The sequence below is a fragment of the Pseudonaja textilis genome, chromosome 1 (genome assembly GCF_049901715.1).
Source record: "Pseudonaja textilis isolate UNSWEBS1 chromosome 1, rPseTex1.2, whole genome shotgun sequence".
NCBI classification, from domain to species: Eukaryota; Metazoa; Chordata; class Lepidosauria; order Squamata; family Elapidae; genus Pseudonaja; species Pseudonaja textilis.
Window position 1 is genome coordinate 293,164,386 of NC_141990.1, and position 20,098 is coordinate 293,184,483.

At 36.1% G+C, this 20,098-nt stretch overlaps 1 protein-coding gene across 12 annotated transcripts in view; it reads left to right on the forward strand.

Annotated features, from left to right (window-relative positions):
• Window positions 1-20,098, forward strand: part of UNC79 (unc-79 subunit of NALCN channel complex) — a 133,872-nt gene that overhangs the window by 50,821 nt on the left and 62,953 nt on the right. For 6 of the 12 annotated variants that reach the window (XM_087922119.1, XM_087922124.1, XM_087922113.1 and 3 more), the window contains 13 exons: window positions 1,008-1,090; window positions 1,391-1,539; window positions 2,495-2,652; window positions 3,556-3,737; window positions 3,913-4,114; window positions 4,946-5,125; window positions 6,818-6,880; window positions 7,289-7,575; window positions 10,707-10,889; window positions 12,057-12,219; window positions 13,751-13,903; window positions 14,998-16,224; window positions 19,786-19,893. In XM_087922119.1, coding sequence (XP_087778245.1) covers window positions 1,008-1,090; window positions 1,391-1,539; window positions 2,495-2,652; window positions 3,556-3,737; window positions 3,913-4,114; window positions 4,946-5,125; window positions 6,818-6,880; window positions 7,289-7,575; window positions 10,707-10,889; window positions 12,057-12,219; window positions 13,751-13,903; window positions 14,998-16,224; window positions 19,786-19,893 — 3,138 coding nt within the window. The remainder of the gene's footprint in view (window positions 1-1,007; window positions 1,091-1,390; window positions 1,540-2,494; window positions 2,653-3,555; window positions 3,738-3,912; window positions 4,115-4,945; window positions 5,126-6,817; window positions 6,881-7,288; window positions 7,576-10,706; window positions 10,890-12,056; window positions 12,220-13,750; window positions 13,904-14,997; window positions 16,225-19,785; window positions 19,894-20,098) is intronic. The other 6 variants (XM_087922114.1, XM_087922116.1, XM_087922118.1 and 3 more) reach the window with 5 other exon arrangements.

Consider the following 20,098-nt stretch of genomic DNA (forward strand, 5'->3'; position numbering starts at 1 on the left):
GTCAAAATATATTTATCTATTTATATGCTATTCCAGTCCAAGTTCATCCAATCTAGTCCATCATTTTTTCAATATAAATTGAAAAAGTAGTCAGTACATCAAAAGAAAGTTAACACCCTAAGAATCAATCATTGGTTCCTTGACACATATTTCTTCTGATTGGTTTCTTCTACTTTATCCTCCTTCATACATTGCATATTTATGTTAGTAAGCTCAAAAGAGGTGTGTCTTATAATATTATGATAAGACAGAGGTTACCAAAGTTTATATATCTACGTGCTATAGTTAGCATCCTTCAGTTGCGTTGTTCTAAGTTGTAACTTTCTTGTTGCTAAGCAGTAGTGTCCCACCATTCGTTATTGATCTCATTACTCATCGCAGCTGCAACTTTCTGCCTCAGCAATTCCTTTAACCAACTTTCCTAATTCCAACCTAAGTCCTTCAAGAGGAGATAATAGTATTCAATGAATGGCAACATCCTTGAATTTAAAATTTAAACAATAATGTAAAAATAATATAATAAAACAGATAAAGAAAGAACAACATCTAATATCGTATGAATTACTAGATGGAATCTTTTTCCATTTCTATATGGAGATTAAAAAAAATAAAATAAATGTGAACAAAATGATCTGTCATTCTGTTCCCATCCTGATTAATTTATCAGCAACTTTCGGATCAGATAATATTTTCTCACCTCGATTAAGAGTATCTAGAAAAGGGGTAATACAAAATCTGAAAATGGTATTAATCTTCCTGAATTATGCTATACAGTGAATTAGGAGCCAATTCAAGTAGCAATTATTTCATCAACTGGAAGGTTTGCATGCCCTGAAGGATTTTTCTACATATAAAAAAAAAGCCATTAAAGTGTCAAAGCTTCATTTAACACAAGAGTGATATTGAATAGTGGATATACTCAATTGAAAAAAAAATTATGGGAATCATAAACGAACTGTTTCAACTTATTTTTCAAAAATATTGTAATCTTTTTTGTTAATTTTTAGCACCCATAAAAAATGACACTGAAAGGAAATTTTGTTACCAGCAGCTCCCAGTGACATTAAAACTCATATATACAATATTGCAGGTAGGTTTCACATTTATTATTATTTCAAAATGTCTTTATGAATTCAATCATTTAGAACAGCAAACTCAATAAAGCACCCTTTTGGGGATTTGTATAGAATCTTTTAGAACGTACAAATCTGAAAAAATATATGCATCAAAAAGTGGAAAATATATAGTGAAGGAGAATCAAACTAACCGAAGTGCTTAGTTATGTTTTGATTGTTAGAATTTTGTTTTAGTTTGTAATTTATTTTTTTTGTGTGGAATCCAAGGTTAATTTTACCATACTTTATTTGCTTCTTTACCAAATTTTGCACAGGAAATGGCACGATTTGAAGAGCCAGATATTCTCTTTAACATGCTTAACTGCTTGAAGATTCTTTGCCTTCATGGGGAATGCTTATACATTGCAAGGAAGAACTATCCTCAGTTCCTAGCATATATTCAAGACTACATGCTGATTGCCAGGTATAAATTTGATCAAGAGGAGGCTTAATAACTTCATAGGTTATCCCCAAACAAGTTTGGGTGGCCATAAATCAATGGTTTTATTTTTGGTGCAATTGGGACTGAAATTGTTAAATACATTAAATCAACATAATTATCAAGGGTGGAGCTATACCCATCAGTAGTCCAAAGCAATGTTTCTCAACCTTGGTTAGCTGGGATATTCTGGAAGTCAGAGTCCACACATCTTAAAGTTTCCAAAGTTGAGAAACACTGGCCCCAAAGCATATATTCAGACACTTAAGCCTGTTCTGGAGTTTCTCTGCTGGATAATTGGGTTTTGGAACTGCCATTTCAATTTTCCATAGTGCTCTAGGGATCTTGATTAAAAGAGCATTGTAGAGAATTAAAAGTTACTTAAGGTACCTATAACGGGTTATAATAACACTGTTGATGCCATATAACAGATCCACTAAAATACAAATAGACTATCAGAGGGCATTTTCCCTAGAGATTCCTTCAAATCTGAAGTACAAAATTGTAGACAGGGCAGATTCATTCAGTATCACATAATTTAAACTAAGAGGATTGAAATCAATTCTACTTTGTAGCCCAAAGTTAAAACATCTTTGAAAGAAATGTAATGATCTACTTTCCCAGAATTCTTGCCTACAATGGCATTGATGCAGATATAAGATCCTATTTGCTGTCTTGCTGGATCTCTTTCACCATAAGCAGAAAAAGGGGGGAAAGATGGAATTTATTTCTGGTTCCTAATTAAAAAGTACCATTTAGGCAATAGAGTTGCACCACAGCTAGGGGGAGAGGCTTTACCACATCTTTATAGGCATAAAAATTATTGATTGCAGAAATCAGTTCTGCTTGATGTAGCAGCAAAAGTAACAAAACTAGTAATCTATTCATGGAATCATGATCATGTGTTCTGTGTTGCCTCTCCTCTCTTGTCTGTCCCCAGCTTATGGAGAGTTGTAAAATCAGAGTTCTCCCAGCTTTCTTCACTAGCAGTGCCACTCCTTCTCCATGCTCTTTCATTGCCTCATGGAGCTGATATTTTCTGGACAATCATCAATACCAACTTCAATAGCAAAGACTGGAAAGTTAGATTTGAAGCAGGTATGTCTTTAACAGATGAAATCTAGGGTTCAAAAATGTACACCTTTTAAGGAAATCTTCCCTGAAATGTTAACAAATTCCCCCGCAGATGATATTGGTATAAGTAAAAGCACATCTGTTTATGTTTATTTATTGTTTAAAAAATTTGTATGGCTGTGCACCTTTAGAAAATTCTGGGTGGGAGATTCAGATGTTTTAGGAGTTCAAGGAGTTTAAGGCCTCATGGCAACCATGAGCCCCAAGTCCAGTCCAACTCACACAAGTAGCCACACGCTTTTATCTTGGATTAATTTGCTTGCAATCTGAAATTTTAAGTTTTTGGCATGGTCAGGTCACTTTCTAGTCACTATGCAGTCTATTACCTATGAATAGTGAGGGAAGTTTAGGATGGACTTTACTAGGAACCTTTGGGTCCTTTTAGAATAGAATAGAATGACAGTGTTAGAAGGGGCCTTGGAGGTCTTCTAGTCCAACCCACTGCTTAGGCAGGATACCCTACACCACTTCAGACAAATTGTTATTCAATCTCTTCTTAAAAACTTCCAGTATTGGAACATTTACAACTTCTGGAGACAAGTTGTTCCACTGATTAATTGTTCTAACTATCAGGAAATTTCTCCTTAGTTCTAAGTTGCTTCTCTCCTTGATTAGTTTCCACCCCTTGCTTCTTGTCCTGCCCTCAGGTGCTTTGGAGAATAGCTTGACTCCCTCTTCTTTGTGGCAGTCCCTGAGATATTGGAAGCCTGCTATCATGATCTGGCAGCAATTCTGCTTTACAACTGGTCAAGCTCTGGAATGCAAATACAAACATTTTAGATGGTCTTTCATAATTGCTCTCTCACAAAAGGTGCCATGGTGCCATGGCTCAGTTAATATGCTTCTTTATTTGGTCTTTACTTACAGTGGAGAAAGTAGCTGTGTTGTGTAGATTCCTGGATATTCACTCGGTGACCAAAAATCATCTACTGAAATACTCCTTGGCACATGCCTTTTGTTGTTTTCTGACTGCTGTGGAAGATGTGAATCCAGCTGTGGCCACCAGAGCAGGGCTTCTGCTAGACACCATAAAAAGGCCAGCCTTGCAGGTATGTTAAACAGTGAAGAAACAAACATGGTCCCAGATAAATTGCAGGCTTAAAATTTCCTGGTAGATTTTGTTGAAGTTGAATCCATTTGTGTAACCTCTCAAAGTTTATGATCATATTGATGGCTTTGATAACTCAAAGTAATTGCTGTTATAACTGTTATTTTTCTTTTTAGGGACTATGCCTTTGTCTTGATTTCCAGTTTGATACTGTTGTCAAAGACAGACCCACTATTCTTAGCAAGCTTTTGCTACTACATTTTCTCAAGCAAGATATTCCAGCGTTGAGCTGGGAATTCTTTGTGAATCGGTTTGAGACGCTCTCTCTTGAGGCACAACTTCACTTGGACTGCAACAAGGAATTCCCCTTCCCAACAAGTAAGAAAGTTTGGTAGCATGATTTATTTTTTATAATTAGGGTTCTAAACTAAAATGTCTCTTTTTTATTGAAAAAAGTGCATATCTAAGGCGAATAACTCTTTTAAATCTTATATCCCCTTTGTGGGGAAAAATTCTAGTAATATTTGGCTAGTTGCTCCAGTTACTGGTGTGGTACTGATGATTATGGCACCACACCTTAGGCTGGCAATATAACACAAATAAAATAGCTTTCCTGCTTCAAAGAATTTATATGAATTAAAAAATAATGGACCTAGTTCAGAAGTAATGATCTTGATAAAGTATAGTTTATTAAACCAGGAACCAAAATTTCCCTGTAAGCTCCTTCATGATCCTTCTCTTTTTGAGGCTAAATTCAAATTCAGTGGTACTGTCTATTACTTAAATCATAGTTTCCTATCACATCCAAAAAAACAAAACAAAAAACTGGCTCTCATAGAAGCTGTGGTTTGAATACATAAGACAACTTTGTAAAAACTGGATTTGAAAGTTTATGGAAGAAACATACATTTACATGCCTTATTCCTGGGGGGCAATATTTATCAGTCATATATCATTTCTTTTGGATGAAGCCCCTCTATCAGCCTAAAAGGCATGTGCTAATTTGGACAGGTTTTTTTCTGTGCTCCTCATACATTATCTCTCTGTAGAAGAGAAATTGAAACTATACGCCACACTGTTTGAAAGCCCTGAGTTACAAACAAATGCACATTTTTGAACGCAAGCATGAAAACTGCAGAGGGAGCTATGAAGATGTGGGTTTCCAAGTTAGTCTATGAAATGAAATTTGGTTTAATCCTGTTTGAAAAGCGATCACAGCGGTCCGGACCAATGTTGCCAACTTAAGTGACACAGCAATGTGGAAGATCAAGAGAGCTCGGTTTGCTCGGAATCGGCAGAAGAGCGTGCGTTCTTTGAGGGACAGTGTGAAAGGTCCAGCAGAATCCAAGAGGGCACTTTCTCTTCCAGAAACCTTAACAACCAAAATCCGTTGAGTATTTTATTTTATTTTATTTTCTCCATTTTAATTCTGTTGCACAATTGCCACTAGGTGGAGATGAAATCTAGGATTTGGCCAGACTTTTTTTTAAACTGACAAAACAGTTGGTTTTAACTGATTGTTTTGTCACAGTTTACAGCATGCTACTGAAAGATCATAATGATCTATGGAATAATAAAATATACTATCTATTTCTGTTTGCCATTATCATTTATAAACAAGTCCTTTTCTTTAAACCCATTTTGTTGGTTGTTTTAATAAATTTGCAAGCTGTTAAATTCTTCCAGACTCCAAATCATAATTTGTATGTACGCTATTTGTGAGTGGTGCCTCTCAACAAAAAGGAGAAATTAGTGCATGTGATATATCTGTGCGTGTATACACACATGACATGATTATTAACCATAGTTTTCTACTCATTAATAACAACCCAGCTTCATAAGTATACCTGACTTGTATCTGTAGCGCAAAAAATGGTTTTGGCAAGCTAACCCTTGTTACTACAAAGATTCATCTACCCCAACCCATCCACTCTGTTCAGATCTATGTTTATAAGTATTTTTTGTTTTATATATCACTATGTCACTGATTGCATTGCAGTTCTAAACACTGGGAAAATACTGCTTCTTTCATGTGCATCTTCTCAGATGCAATGTTATTGTCCACTGTTAAAAACAATAAGCTGACTAGATATTTTAACATCTCCACAAACTATTGGGTGACATTACTTGCTTATTTGAGGTCATGACTTGAGTACAGTCTATATAGAGCTTACCCTTAAAAGTCACTCATAGTGCAACAGGGCAGACAGTGATGGTCATGCTTCAATATGCCTGTGTAACAACTCTGCTTTGTCAGCTGCCCTAGTTGCCAGTTTGTTTCTGGGTGCAATTTGAGGTGCTAGTTGTTACCCTACAGGACATAGAGCCTGATTATGTAATGCCTGTCTCCCATAGTATATGCCCAGCAGATTGGATCTGGCAGAGTTGGCATGCTTCAGTTTCCTTTGATTAAACAATGGTATCTATTGGGACCCCGGAAGCATGCTTTCTCTACAGCAGTATATCTGCCCTCTGCAAAGAGATTCCCCAAAAGTTCAAATAGTAATATATTCAAAATAAATTACCCATTGATAATTTAAAGGCACCTGAAGATCTAGCTCTTCACCAAGGCCTTTGATGACGTTGACTGTAGCCTATTTTAATTTCTGTCTTTTTGTTTCCTTGTTTTTAAATATTGTTTTACTGTATTATTATAAAATGCAAGTAATACATTATATTGTTTGGCCACAGTGATATTTATGTAGTATTAACTAGAGACTATTAAGATGTTTTAGGTAAATTAAACCTTTAAATGTTTTTAACAATTTGAAAACTGTCCAGGGCCATTTGGAGTCAGGAGGCATATAAATTTAATGAATTTCTGTATTTATTATTAAATATATATGCCCAGTAGGAACACTGGTCCCTCAAGTTTTAGTATTTACCCATATTGATCGACAGTGGGTTTCTAATATTGCATAGTGGTACTGATTTGCAAAGTTTGGAATTTCTCCAGCTTTGCAAAAACATGTCTCAACTTCCTGCACACGATATATATGACCCTCCATTGAGTATCGCAATGGCTCCTGAAGATGCCACAGCTCCATGCAAGCTAACCATACTTTCCATTTTTTGAAGCAGCAAGGCTGATCAGACACGAACAGTCTGCTCCAGCCCTTGGTGGAACACCAGAAAAAGCACAAGGTAAATGTGGCCTTTATTTATTCTGTAATTACATAAAGAAAAAAAGACAGATTCTTAACTTCGGATATTTTGTTGCTAGTCAAATATATGACTCAGAAGGACCTTTGGAAATTCCATGATACTTTAACCTGTACATTTTCTATAACTTTTTGAACTATATTTTCCCACCAAGTTTTCATTATCGGCATGTGATAATTTTGGCAAACATTCCAAGGAATCATTTTGTCGTCTGTGTTATGTTGCTGTTTATAATTATAATAATTGTTATAGTTTTGCCCCCTGGCCACAGAAAAAAAGATATATACTGTTTTGCTGCCATTTTAAAACCTCCTTTAAAAGAGACATTTAGCCTTTCTACCTAGTGATAATCTCTATATTACATTTTTTAAAAATTTTCTCTGCTAACAGGGCAGCCTTCTCCAGAGAATGATAATACCATAAAGGACCTTCTCCCAGAGGACGCTGGGATTGATCATCAAACTGTCCATCAACTCATTACTGTGCTGATGAAATTTATGGCCAAGGATGAGAGTAGTGCAGAATCAGATATCAGCAGTGCTAAAGCCTTCAATACAGTCAAGCGTCATTTATATGTCTTGCTGGGCTACGATCAACAGGAAGGATGCTTCATGATTGCACCTCAGAAGATGCGAATATCAACCTGCTTTAATGCATTTATTGCAGGAATTGCACAAGTGAGTTAGATTTATGCATTTGGTACAACCTGTCAAATTATCCCTCATGGTCCAGCTGAATCTCTATTGCAATTCCTGAAAATGAAATTAAGAGCCATAGTCAGAAGAATTCAATGGCACATGGGGCATTTATTTGTATGAAAAAAGGCACTGTTATATGCACTGTTTCAAAAAAGACCTAATCTCTTGTTTAGGTACATTGTGCTTATACACAGGCATACATAAACACATTTTCGTGCAAATGATTAGGTACATATGGTCAGATTATATTTTAACTGATGTCTAAATGAACAGAAATTGATACAATTTCAAAAAATGAAAAGACATATTTCTGAAAATTGGAATGGAACCTTTCTATATAGGAGCAGTTGTTTAAAGATTAAAAGTAAAAAAAAAAGTAAAATTAAAAAGACTGGGATTTCTTGAGACTAGGAAATGAGCTTCCTCAGTCATGGTCATTCTTTCCTGGAATAGAATTCCTCCCAAGGTGGCAGTGGCTTCTACTATATGGAGTTGGTCTTTCTTTTTTTCTTTTTTTAGAAAGGCATATAATCTGTTTATTCTGTCTCTCTGTCTGTATGTCTATTTATCTAGCTGTCTATTAAGTAGATATGTAATAAAGGAAATCCTTCTGCTATGGATTTAGTAATTATAAAATGTTCCTTGGGTATTGTTTTTGTCTTGCTGCTGTTATATTTTAATGTTTGTATTATTTTATAAGACACCCAGAGACTTGTTTTGATTAAGTTAGTAGATATACATGAGTGAGAAAGGAAGAAAGACTAAACTACATTATAGATTTAATTGCAAAGTAGCAGGGAAGCACTGGAAGGGGCAAAGCAGAGGTGGTATTCAGCAGGTTCTGACCAGTTCTGGAGAACCGGTAGCGGAAATTTTGAGTAGTTTGGAGAACTGGCAAATTCCCACCTCTGACTTGCTATGTTCATCTATGTTCTGCCTCCTGAGTTCCAGCTGATCAGCTGGGTCTTCTTTTGTTGTGCTACACAGGAGAACAGAGCTGGAAAGCAGGTTAGTGGGATGGGGAGGGAATGGAGATTTTGCAGTATCTGGTAGTAAAAATGTTTGAATCCCACCACTGGGGCAAAAGCAAGTGAACCTCAGTATTAGTCTTTAGATTTAGCCTGTAATCTAGATGTTACATATTTCCATTGATGTTTCCCCGTGCCTTAAGAATCCAGGTTGCTCATAGCACATGAGGAAAGATATGAAAGTGAAATATCAAAGCTTGTTAGGAGAAGAAATGGGCGTCCCCTGGCCAATAGTGATGTCACCGGCTAATCCTTTCAACCTGGAAGCACCTTGGTAGGTGCTTCCAACATGAATGTACCAGTGGTAATAGGAGAATAAATATGTTCCCTTGACCATGGTGTCATAGGCTGGAGCCACATGCATTTTCATTTGTAATAGATTAACACTTTTTAATTGTGTTCATTTTTAGAAGACTTATTTCTAATACTTTAAACATTCTTTTAATGCAAGCTATTGTAGGGGCTAATCTATTAAGCTGTGAGCATGGCCGAATTGCAATAATTGTTGGTTGTTTGCCTAACAATCCTTGCAAAGGATGTCTACATACCAAACAGAGCGTGGATAAGACCGAGACAGAAAGTTATCCCAAAATGCAGTCTGTTAGTGCTCAGTTAAATTCTGAAATATTTCAGTCAGAGAACATGAATGAAACATTTCTCACAGATATTCTTTTTTCATTGTTGCTATTGTAACAGCATTCTGGAAAGGAATGTTCTAGTAGCAAGGACTGATGCACTATATAATAATCAAATTATTGTTTTGGATGCTAGTCCAGCAGATGGTGGTGTATCTCTTTCCTTGAAAGTGACTATCACTGTGACTGGAAACCATCTGGCAAAGTGATATTGTGTTGAGCTCTAGCAGGAATGAATTATGTGGCTGAAGATGAAGTACTTGTAATCCTCTAGAGGTTTTTGAACTACAATCTGTAGCAACTGTGGTCACATCAGATAATGGTGTGGGTTCTAGGAGTATTAATTAATTAACCAGCAATATATGAAGTGCCATATGTCCTCCTCTGCTCAGGCTAAGGCAAACTACCAAGGGACTGATCATTTGGCTGAGAGATTCCCAATATCAGGACTCAGCTTGAAATGAGTACTGTACATATGTGGATACTTAAAGGGTTCTTGATGTGTATGGGAGTGCTGACTACACAAGGAATTACATGTTTATGTGTTTACCAGAATAAATGTCCTTCAGAATGAAGGACTGAATATCAGTCAGGAGAGCGGCATAGCTGGAGCACATACTTACGTTCAGGAATTTGAGGCTATCCTAGTTCTTTCCACTATCCCTTTTCATACATTTTATGAGTACTGAATAGTTAAGTGAAAAGTTATAGAATAATAGCTTGAATTCCAGGGCTATCATTGTTCATCTGTTTGGCTTTACAGCTATTGTTTTATTTTTCCACACTCGGTGGGGAGGAGAATCTTTTCATAATTATTTATTTCTAGACTGAAATTCGTTAGGACATTTATCCTATAAAGTGGCAGGCATAGTGATGTCAATTAAAAATGACTCTTTGAATAGTATGGTATGATACAATATAGTATGGTACTGTATGTACATCTGTGTGGACACATTGCAGGCATATAGTTTTAATTCATGAAAAGATACCTGCTAAATATAGTGAGCATTGCTTCGTATTTTGTCATGCAATGAGAAGGGGACATTTTGCTTACAAGGAACTTGAGAGCATTCTCCTTCCACAGAGATGACTTTTCACCATGACGCTATGGAGATAGCTAACAAAAAAGACAAACCATTGTGTATTATAAATTTCCTGCTGATCCTAAGAATGCACATTGTATTTTCCATTCACTTTCAGGGTTCACAGATGACAATTAACTCCTATCATTCAAGTTGCATATATCTTTACTGTCCTGAATGTGCTGTTTAATACAATTAAATGAGCATAGGTTTGTCTTAATAAGCCACTATTTAACCTTGTAGGTTTATTTCTGCAATTGTGGCTAAGATTAAAAAGAGAATTTATTGGTGCAGGTCTTCAAATAGTGTTTGTTTTTTTTTCGTTTTAAAGAGTGTTCTAAATTCTAATCTAATGTTAATTTTAGGTGATGGATTACAACATTAACCTAGGGAAGCATCTTCTTCCTTTGGTGGCTCAGGTATTGAAGTACTGCACGTGCCCTCAGCTTAGACATTATTTCCAGCAGCCCCCTCGTTGTTCCCTTTGGTCCCTTAAGCCTCACATTCGACAGATGTGGCTGAAGGCCTTGCTTGTCATCCTATATAAGGTAAGCACTTCCCTTACTTCTTCGAGTTACTCCAAATCCATGTCTAATCAGAACCTCAGAGCAATTCTTTTTATGAAGACAATTATAGCTTAATACATATTAGGGGTTTTCTTCATCTTGACCATTCTTTGTTTTGGCTTCAGAAGGCATGGCCTTTGATTAAGGAAAACACTGAAAGGTGGTACTAATTCCCCCCCCACCCCCTTTTAAAAAAAAACTGGAGAAGATTTTAAAAGACAGAATGGGTTTCTTACATTTGTAGAGGTATACTGTACCCATTGTACTTTTTCAGTCATTCCCAAATGTTGAAAATTGTGTTTGTGCAAGATTTTTTTTTTTACCACTTAAAACTCATAAATAAAAAATGTTTTGAGGAATTTGCCTCTGCTAGCTTCATCAGAGATGGGAAGCTTCTGGCTGAAATGGCAAAATTGACAATTTTAATTAAAGAAAAAAATACGGATACTTTTGATTCCACATGGAAACCGCTTCTGAATTTGTGCTTGAAGTGGAAAAGAATGAAATTTTGATTTTAGGTTTCACCAGTTAGACTGATGGATCCTTATAGAAATGGTTAGTTTATATTATTATGAAAAAAAAAGTTGTGATTTGATGTTAATGCCTTATTTTACTGCAACAGAGAGAGTCGGAAATCAATGCTTCTTTTTTCTTTTTCCTAATCCTTCCCTGCTCTTCTTCACCCCCTTCCTCCCCACTGTTTTCCTATTTTCTTTCATATTTTCTTTCTTATTTTATCTTATAACTCAATAAAAATGTTAACAGTGAAAAAAAGTTCATTGAGGAATTTGGTTCTGCCAGCTTCACCAGAAGACTGTAGACCGGAAACTTCTGGAGTCATCTATGGATGCAGGATTGCTTATTCTTGATATACTGTATATAAATCAGATGCTACTTTTAAAAGCAAAGAATAACTTAAAAGTTATTTTACAATTCCTTCCTACCAATAAAGTATAAACATGATTTCATTTTTAGCACTGTTGATCATAATTGTTCCTCCTTTGGCTTATGATGTGCTAAATAAATAAAAGAAATAATTAAATTACTGCTTTGTAGATTTTTTTCTGGAATAAATGAAAATATAAATGAAAATAATCAAACGTTTAAAAATATTTCTTTTCTTCTTCCCTCCCTCCCTCCCTTCCTCAGTATCCTTATAGAGATTGTGATATCAGTAAAATTGTGCTGAGTCTCATCCATATAACCATCAACACATTAAATGCCCAGTATCACAGCTGCAAGCCTCATGCCACAGCGGGTCCTTTGTATACTGACAACAGCAATGTAAGCCGGTACAGTGAGAAAGAAAAAGGTATTAACATGATATGATTCCCACCAAATGTCATTAATATTTTTTTATTTTTATCTTCTTTCTTAGCTTCAGTTTTTTTACAGAAGAAAAACTATGCTACATATGCATTCCATAGAACATAACAAAGAAAAGTATTAAAAGCTTATTTTGTATATGCAACAGTGCGGGGTGCAAACTGACCTTTTATATGTAACCCTATAAACCAGCAACCCTATCTTTAAGTATTTCTGATCTGAACTAGCTAGCAGCTAAAAGGCTGTTTAATTGTTCAACATGTGGACAGCCTCAGCCATAGTTTTACCTGTGAGCATCCCAGATCAAATTTAAATCCAAGCAACTCTAGGAAATTCCTAGAACCTTGGCATTCAGACAAATCAGCCATCAATAGAGATATAAAAATAAGTCACATTCACACACCATTCAAAAGAGACAATAAAAAAGCTAGGAAGGAAACCAAAAGATCAGACGACGTCCTCTCTAGCAAAGTCCTTTTCCACTTTGCTGGATGCTTGGTGGATGTGATTTGGAAAAGGATGAGGAGGATTTTGTTTGTAGCAGAAGTCAGTTTGTAGCTGAGCAAAGATGCAGAATAGAAGGATTAAATTTAATAATACCTTGATTAACAGCATCACTGAATGCATTGCTTTAGGTCTTCATCAGTCTTTTGAAAATAATAGTTGTGGAATTATTATGGCATTTGAGTTGAGACAATTGTAGTCCTTATACAATCTGCAAGGCATTTTTGATTTGATGGAACTGAAAATATATGATGCTGCCTTATTATGATGAACATGTCATGTATTTTATTGAAAGGAGTTCTTTGTGGGAAGGAATCCTCTATTTGAAGAACTTCTGAGTCCAAGTTTTTATATTTAAATATGCACTGGGTTTATATGTTTAGAATAATAATATAATTGGAAGGGACCTTGAGGCCTTCTAGTCCAATCTTCAGCAGGAGACCCTATACCATTTTAGACAAATGGTTATCCAATCCCTTTTTGAAAGCCTCCAGTGATTTTTGTATGTAGGTAGTAAATTGAGAACTGTATTGCAAAATTCAAAGAAATATGCAGTCCAAATAATTATTGTGTTCAAATCTACATGCCATACAGAATCTCTCTTTTATTTCTTCCTCTGTCTAAAATAATTTCATCAGTTACCTTAATCACAGATTTTTTCCCAAATACATAACCTCAGCTTACTGTATCTTTTTTACCATGAAGGAAGGTGTGTATTTTGTGTAATGTTGTTGTGATATGTTAATGGAAATTCTCAGTCATCCAGGTCATGGTTGTCCCAAAAGTGCTTTTTCAAAAGGCAACTGGACTTTTTTCCTTGAAAATGTTTTGCTTCTGGGATGAGAAGCACTGATGAAGCTTCTTGGATGAGAAATGAAATGTCTTCAAGGAAAAAAACAAAGTCCAGTTGCCTTTTGAAAAAGCACTTTGGGGCTATTGTGCTTTAAGCTGTGTGAAAATAGTTGACCTTTTATTAGGGTTGTGATACTGTTGCCTACTTTTTCTCTTTCAAGCAGAGGAAGACAGTGTCTTTGATGAATCAGACATTCATGATACACCCACTGGAACAGGCAATAAAGAATCACAAACGTTCTTCGCAAGGTTGAAAAGAATTGGAGGCAGCAAAGTGGTGAAATATCAGCCAGTTGAGATGAATGCTCAAAAAAGTATGTATATCATTTGGGGACGGGGAGGGGGAAAGTGTTGTCACGTTAGACACAAAGCTTCTGCTTGGAAATACTATGATTATTTGAGTATTGCTTGGTATGTACTGTAAATATATTTGACTTGAACTGGGATAAGGTAAGCAAACACATTAAAATCTGTATCTTAGAATCATAGAGAGATTTTTATGGATTGTCTACAGTCAGCCCCTATTCAGGCAGAAATCTCAGAGATAGATAGTATCCCACAAAGAAAAACATCATTGTCATAGAAGGACAATGTACCACCTTTATGGGGAATTGTTCCACTTGCCAGCTGCACTTTTAATAAAGCAGTTTCTTATAATTTCAGTGGAAACCAATCTTTTTGTAATATAAATACATTAGTATTAATTTTGTGTTTTGATCTAGGAGTATTATAGCCACGTATTGTTACTGTTCTTCAGATCTTCCTCATCCACACAGGAGAATCACAGCCAGCATATAAGTCTCTGACTTAATTATGCTATATGCCTGAATAAGTCTGAACTTTTAACATCAATTCAGTCATTCTCTCCTAGTTAGAAACGTTTAAATTACACACTTTATTCTGGATATTGTAAAATAAAATGCAATAAAATTGCCACTTATAAAATACTAAGTAATAGCTTACTGTATTGCTGTCAGTCCTGTAAGACTGAGTCACTTATAATTTAGAATAAAATAAAAATTATTTTTCTTTTCTCCTGTTCAATTATCCAGTCTGCTAAACATAGTGAAATCTTCACTAGATTTTCTGTTTTTACAATCTTCCCATGAATGAAAATATTATCAGAATTGATATCATGAACTGCGGCATGAATCAGTAACTGTAAAAAAAGATAAGCTAAGCGTGGTGTTATTAATATTAAAATTACTGTATTAATGTTGCCATTTTGTTCTTGTTAACTGGTTTCATGTGTCACTCTGGAAAATCTCATTAGGATGAGGATTACCTGCATCCATTCAATGTAGCCTTGAAATTATAAACAGGGATTTTATCTAAAATGCCAATATAGCTTAAATATGGAAATTCAGAATCACATTGAATGGAATAGTACCAGCTTTTTCTATTCTAGGTGAAATAGAACTGGCTGAATATAGAGAAACTGGCATATTGCAAGACAATATTCTGCGCTGTATGAGAGAAGAAAGCATTCAGAAAAAGAAACTGCGCTCTCTAAAACAAAAATCTCTTGACATAGGAAACGCAGACTCCCTGTTGTTTACATTAGACGAGCACCGTCGGAAATCATGCATAGACCACTGTGACTTAGAAAAACCACCTGCCGCTTCCACTTACACCACACTGAGGCAGAATGATTATGGACAACCACAGCAAAATCCTTCTACCAAAACAGAAGAACAATATACAGGAGAAAAGGAAAATATTCCAGCTGTCCCGGGAAGAAGTCAAACAAGGCGACGGCCTATTATACCAGAAGTCAGGTTAAACTGCATGGAACCATATGAAGTCACCATAGATTCCCCATCTAAAATGTCTCCTCCAAAGGAGGACTTAGATCTCATAGATCTGTCATCTGATTCAACATCGGGGCCCGAAAAACAGTCCGTTGTTTCCAATTCAGATAGTGACTCTTTAGTTTTTGAGCCCCTCCCTCCTCTGAGAATAGTGGAAAGTGATGAGGAAGAGACTGATCTCACAAGTCAGTTGTGCGACGTTGATTCTAGGATGACACTTGCCTCCTTGCCATCAAGTCCTACCAGTGTTTCTATCCTCAGTCTTAGCATAACGCCGCTGGTGCAATTTAGCACTGAAGATTGTTCCAAAGTTGTAACTCCTTGTGAAGTGAGTCATTTTGTATCATTCGCACAAGACAAAACTCCCCCAACTACCCCTGAAAGTCAAAAGGGTGTTGATGAGCTAGCTAAGCCGGAAGGGATATCCCCTGGCAGCCCCCTGACACTAAAGCAAAAACGGGATACGCTACAAAAATCATACGCTCTCTCGGAGATGTCCATTGATGATAACTCTGATTTATGCATAGAAGATATGAAGCCTGTTGGATCCTTTCCGAGTTCAACTCGGAAAATGGTCTTTATTAAGCTCCCCGAGGACTCTGATAGCCAAGCTGAAAGTCAGAAGCCAGATGCCAGCGCAGAATCTGATACAGAACAAAGTACAGAACCAAAGCAAGAGGAAGAAGCCGAAGAATCAGAATTTAAAATCCAAATAGTTCCTAGACAGAGAAAGCAGAGGAAGATTGCTGTGAGTGCCATCCAGAGAGAATACCTGGACATTTCCTTCAACATCTTAGATAAGTTGGGAGAACAGAAAGAGACAGGTGAGCAATACTGGTTGCCTATCCATGATGAAATGATCTGATTATCACACTGGGGTTTTTTTTTTTTTTTTTGAGGAAGAAGAGGCTAGCAAAATTAAGTGACTATAAAATAGCAATTTATAATATAAAAAATAGAAAACATTGAAACTGAGTAAAGATCACAGAAAGATTCCTTCCCGATCTCTTTTCTAACCAAACTATCTAGCTCATGGGTGGGATTCAAATTTTTTAACAAGCGGTTCTGTGGGTGTGGCTTGGGTGGTGGGCGTGGCTTGGTAGTCATGTGCCTGGGTGGACGTGGATTGGCGGTCATGTTATTGGCTGGGTATGGCCACTCACATCGAGGCATGCCTCTCCTCGCCTGGCCTCTCATGACTGTGGGGATGCTGCAACAGTTGTAAGTGTGAAAAATGGTCATAAGTCATAAGTTTTTCAGTGTCATTGTAACTTTAAATGGTCACTCCACACAAGCAAAGTACCAGCAAAGGAGGGGGGAAAAACTCCAGAGATATTCCTGAGACAGGAAGTCTAGTCCTGCCAAGAATGTAATAAGGGTTAACAGAGAGGCAGTTTCTGTAAGCAACACCAGAATGTTTCCTTCCTGCCTTCCTTACAGGATTAGGCCAGTAATTTCTTCTAACAACCGGTTCTCTGAACTGCTTAGAATGTTAACAACTGGTTCTAGCGAATAGGTGCGAACCTGTAGAATCCCATCCCTGATCTAGCTCAGGGATCTCCAAACTTGGCAACTTTGAGACTTGTGGACTTCAATTCCCACAATTCCCCAGCCAGCATGGCTGGCTGAGGAATTCTGGGAGTTCAAGTCCACAAGTCTCAAAGTTGCCAAGTTTAGAGACCTCTGATCTGGCTAAACAAAAGCCTTTAGGAGAGAAGGGAAAGTAGAAAGATTAGTGAGCCATCATTTATTTCTAGTGAGCTCTCTTTGTTATAAGCTTAATCGTTTCCTCAACGGTAAAGATTTTGTGCAAGGCATGGAAAGGAGTTGATTCATGGTAGGTTGTTCAAATTTTCCATTTGCCACTTTTCTGGAACTTGAAAATATTTGAAAAAGACTTGGTTATTTATTTCTTCATATATATTCTACAATTCTTCCAGAGGAATATTGGACTAAGAATGGAATGGCAGTAATCAGTATTAACCAAAGTAGATGACAAGTGTTATTCTAGGCTTAAGATTAATTGTCATTGTCATCATCACCATCATCAGCATTAGCATCATCAGTATCCCCCAGCTTGCTTTCCTAAAGTGCTCCAATCATATCTTTGAATCTTGTGTCTTCAATTTTGTGACTTAAATCATTGACTATACAGCTGTAGTCAAATATATTTAGAATTGTAGCTGTAGTACTTTATCCACATCGGTGGTGGGATTCAAATAATTTAACAACTGGTTCTCTTCCTTAATGATTTCTTCCAACAACCAGTTCACCAAACTGCTCAGAAAGTTAACAACCCGTTCTTCCGAACTGGGGAGAATTGGCCGAATCCCACCACTCATCCACATCCCAATTGTCCCAGCAAAATTGGCTCTACTCATCATATGAACATTGTTACAGTATCCCCATATTTCTCAAATAACAATTGTTCCTGAAGATATTTACGATATGGACATGGGAGTAATATGCACATGTAATCCAAATGCCTGCAGGATCCAGTTTCATTCAGACAACAGTTGAAATATGGAGGCTCATCTGATGCATTCACATGGTAAATGGTTCAGATATTGGAATGTATAAATCAGACATTGTTTATGATGTCAGAAAATGTACATAAAGGATAGACAGAACTTTGTCCAAAATGTCTAATTTTAACTTTGATCAAATGAATGTACTTTATATTCCCTCCTTTTACTTATTATAGTCTTACTCTTTAATTCAATGAAATATTGTCATAGGATTTGTATTCTCTTCAAGTCTTCTTTATCCCATTACATAGATTTCTTAAAGGCTTTAATAAGCCTCTTTTGTAGATCCAGTAAGAAAACATTTTCTTGGTCATTCTCTTGATTTATCATTTGTATTTCTCTTTTGATTTTTTAATTTTCATCAGTTTCTTTTTTATATCCAGTAAAGCATCCTTTTCCAAATCATTACCTTGTCCTATTGTAGTTCCACTTACAAAGGAGTTTTGTTAAGACCTTTTCTGTCTTAACAATTAAAATTTGTTCTATATATGTTATTCCTCCATTAATGACTTTTGGACATCCATAGAAGCAGACATCATTATCAACAGTGTAGATATTGTAGTTGCGAATTTCTGGTTCCATTTTAAAAAGATCTCCTTTAATATTTAACTGATGTCGAGATGTATGTTTTTCCCTTTTGTTTTGAATCTTTAGTCTCTTCTAGCATCAGGTTTCTAAAATCATAAAGTAGCTTGCTTTGTTATGGCTTATAATAGTCAAGATAGCCAAAATAAGTTTTTCCCATGAGAAGCTATTTATTTTTTAACAGTTAATTCTAAAATCTTATAGTCAAAGTCAATACTCCAAATCTATCTGGATGCTTAATCCATTTATATTTTTTCTTAGATAAAGGTTATTTAGCTTTTTGCTGTTTATTTCATTTTTTAAAGTTTTAAAGCTTACATTTATTTTTTCTTTGTTCAGAGTTGAAGATAAACTCACCCAATGACTTTTAAAAGTTGTCATTCCAAAGGTCTCTAATAGCTTTAAGATGGCTAATACGCAATTTCTGAGAATGATTACAAAGGAGTTTTGTTAACATAGTGTCCCTTAAAAGGTTCCACTATGGTTGTGAGCAAGATGGCTAATCTCTTCGTCTCCCAGTGCTCAAAACAGCCCAAAACTGCTGTCCTGCAGTCTCATCATAGGAGTAGTTGTCCGTAGCACATGTGAGTGATCTCCCATCCTCTCCTTATCTGGAGAGATTCTACTCACTGTTTTCTTCGTCTTCACTGCAATTCTCAGCTCCACTTTCATCAAGACATTTTCAGTTCCTGTACCTGCCTTGGAAGTCCCCCATATAGCAGCATTTTCTAACATGCTGCCTTTTAGAGATGTAAGGAAAATATAACAGAGCATTAAAGTGTATACATACATGATGATAACATACCCATTATGATGGTGAATTGTGTATATTAAATATGATTTCATAGTAAGGCAGAGTTTGTGTGTTTTAGAAAGCCCAAGTGCTATTTGCATTCCTCCATTCCTCTTTTCTTATAATCTGTGTTAGAAAAAAAGTGAGGTGGCATTTTGTAATTTCACAATTGTCTTTGTAGGGATGCGTAGAAATTAAACATTTACATAGGAGAAAGCTGTGTATTGAAAATAATTCTCCAGCATATGTATGTGTAAATCTAATTTCAGTGCGATACAAAGGAAAATAAATGGTTTTCTCATCACAAAGTATCTCATTTCTCCAAATTTCTATTTTAAGTGCCAAGGTGATAAAAAGGAATATCAGGAAGAAAAAAAAAAGGGAAAAATGGAAAGAAAAGACAGTGTATGAATAATTGTTTTCTGATTTCAAAAGCCCCCCAAAAGCTTCTGAGTTCCAAGCAATATTTCTTTTTGCAGATGTATCAACTAAAGTACTTTCAACCTTAGAAATGCCAAGGGAGTCATCTTCTGCTCCTACACTTGACGCAGGTGTACCAGAGATAAGTAGCCACTCTTCTATGTCAAGTAAGCTCTCCCCTGACTTTGAGGAAAGAAACCAATGTTTACTGCATTTGTGCTTCTTAGTATGTTTTGCCATCTGGTGCATTACTTCTCTCCACTCGTAAATGTTTATGTGTGTATTGTGTTAATTAATTCTAAAAGTATCAGAATGGAGTTGGCATTCGATCATAATGAGGTTTATATTTACAGAAGATTAAAGGGTTTAGGA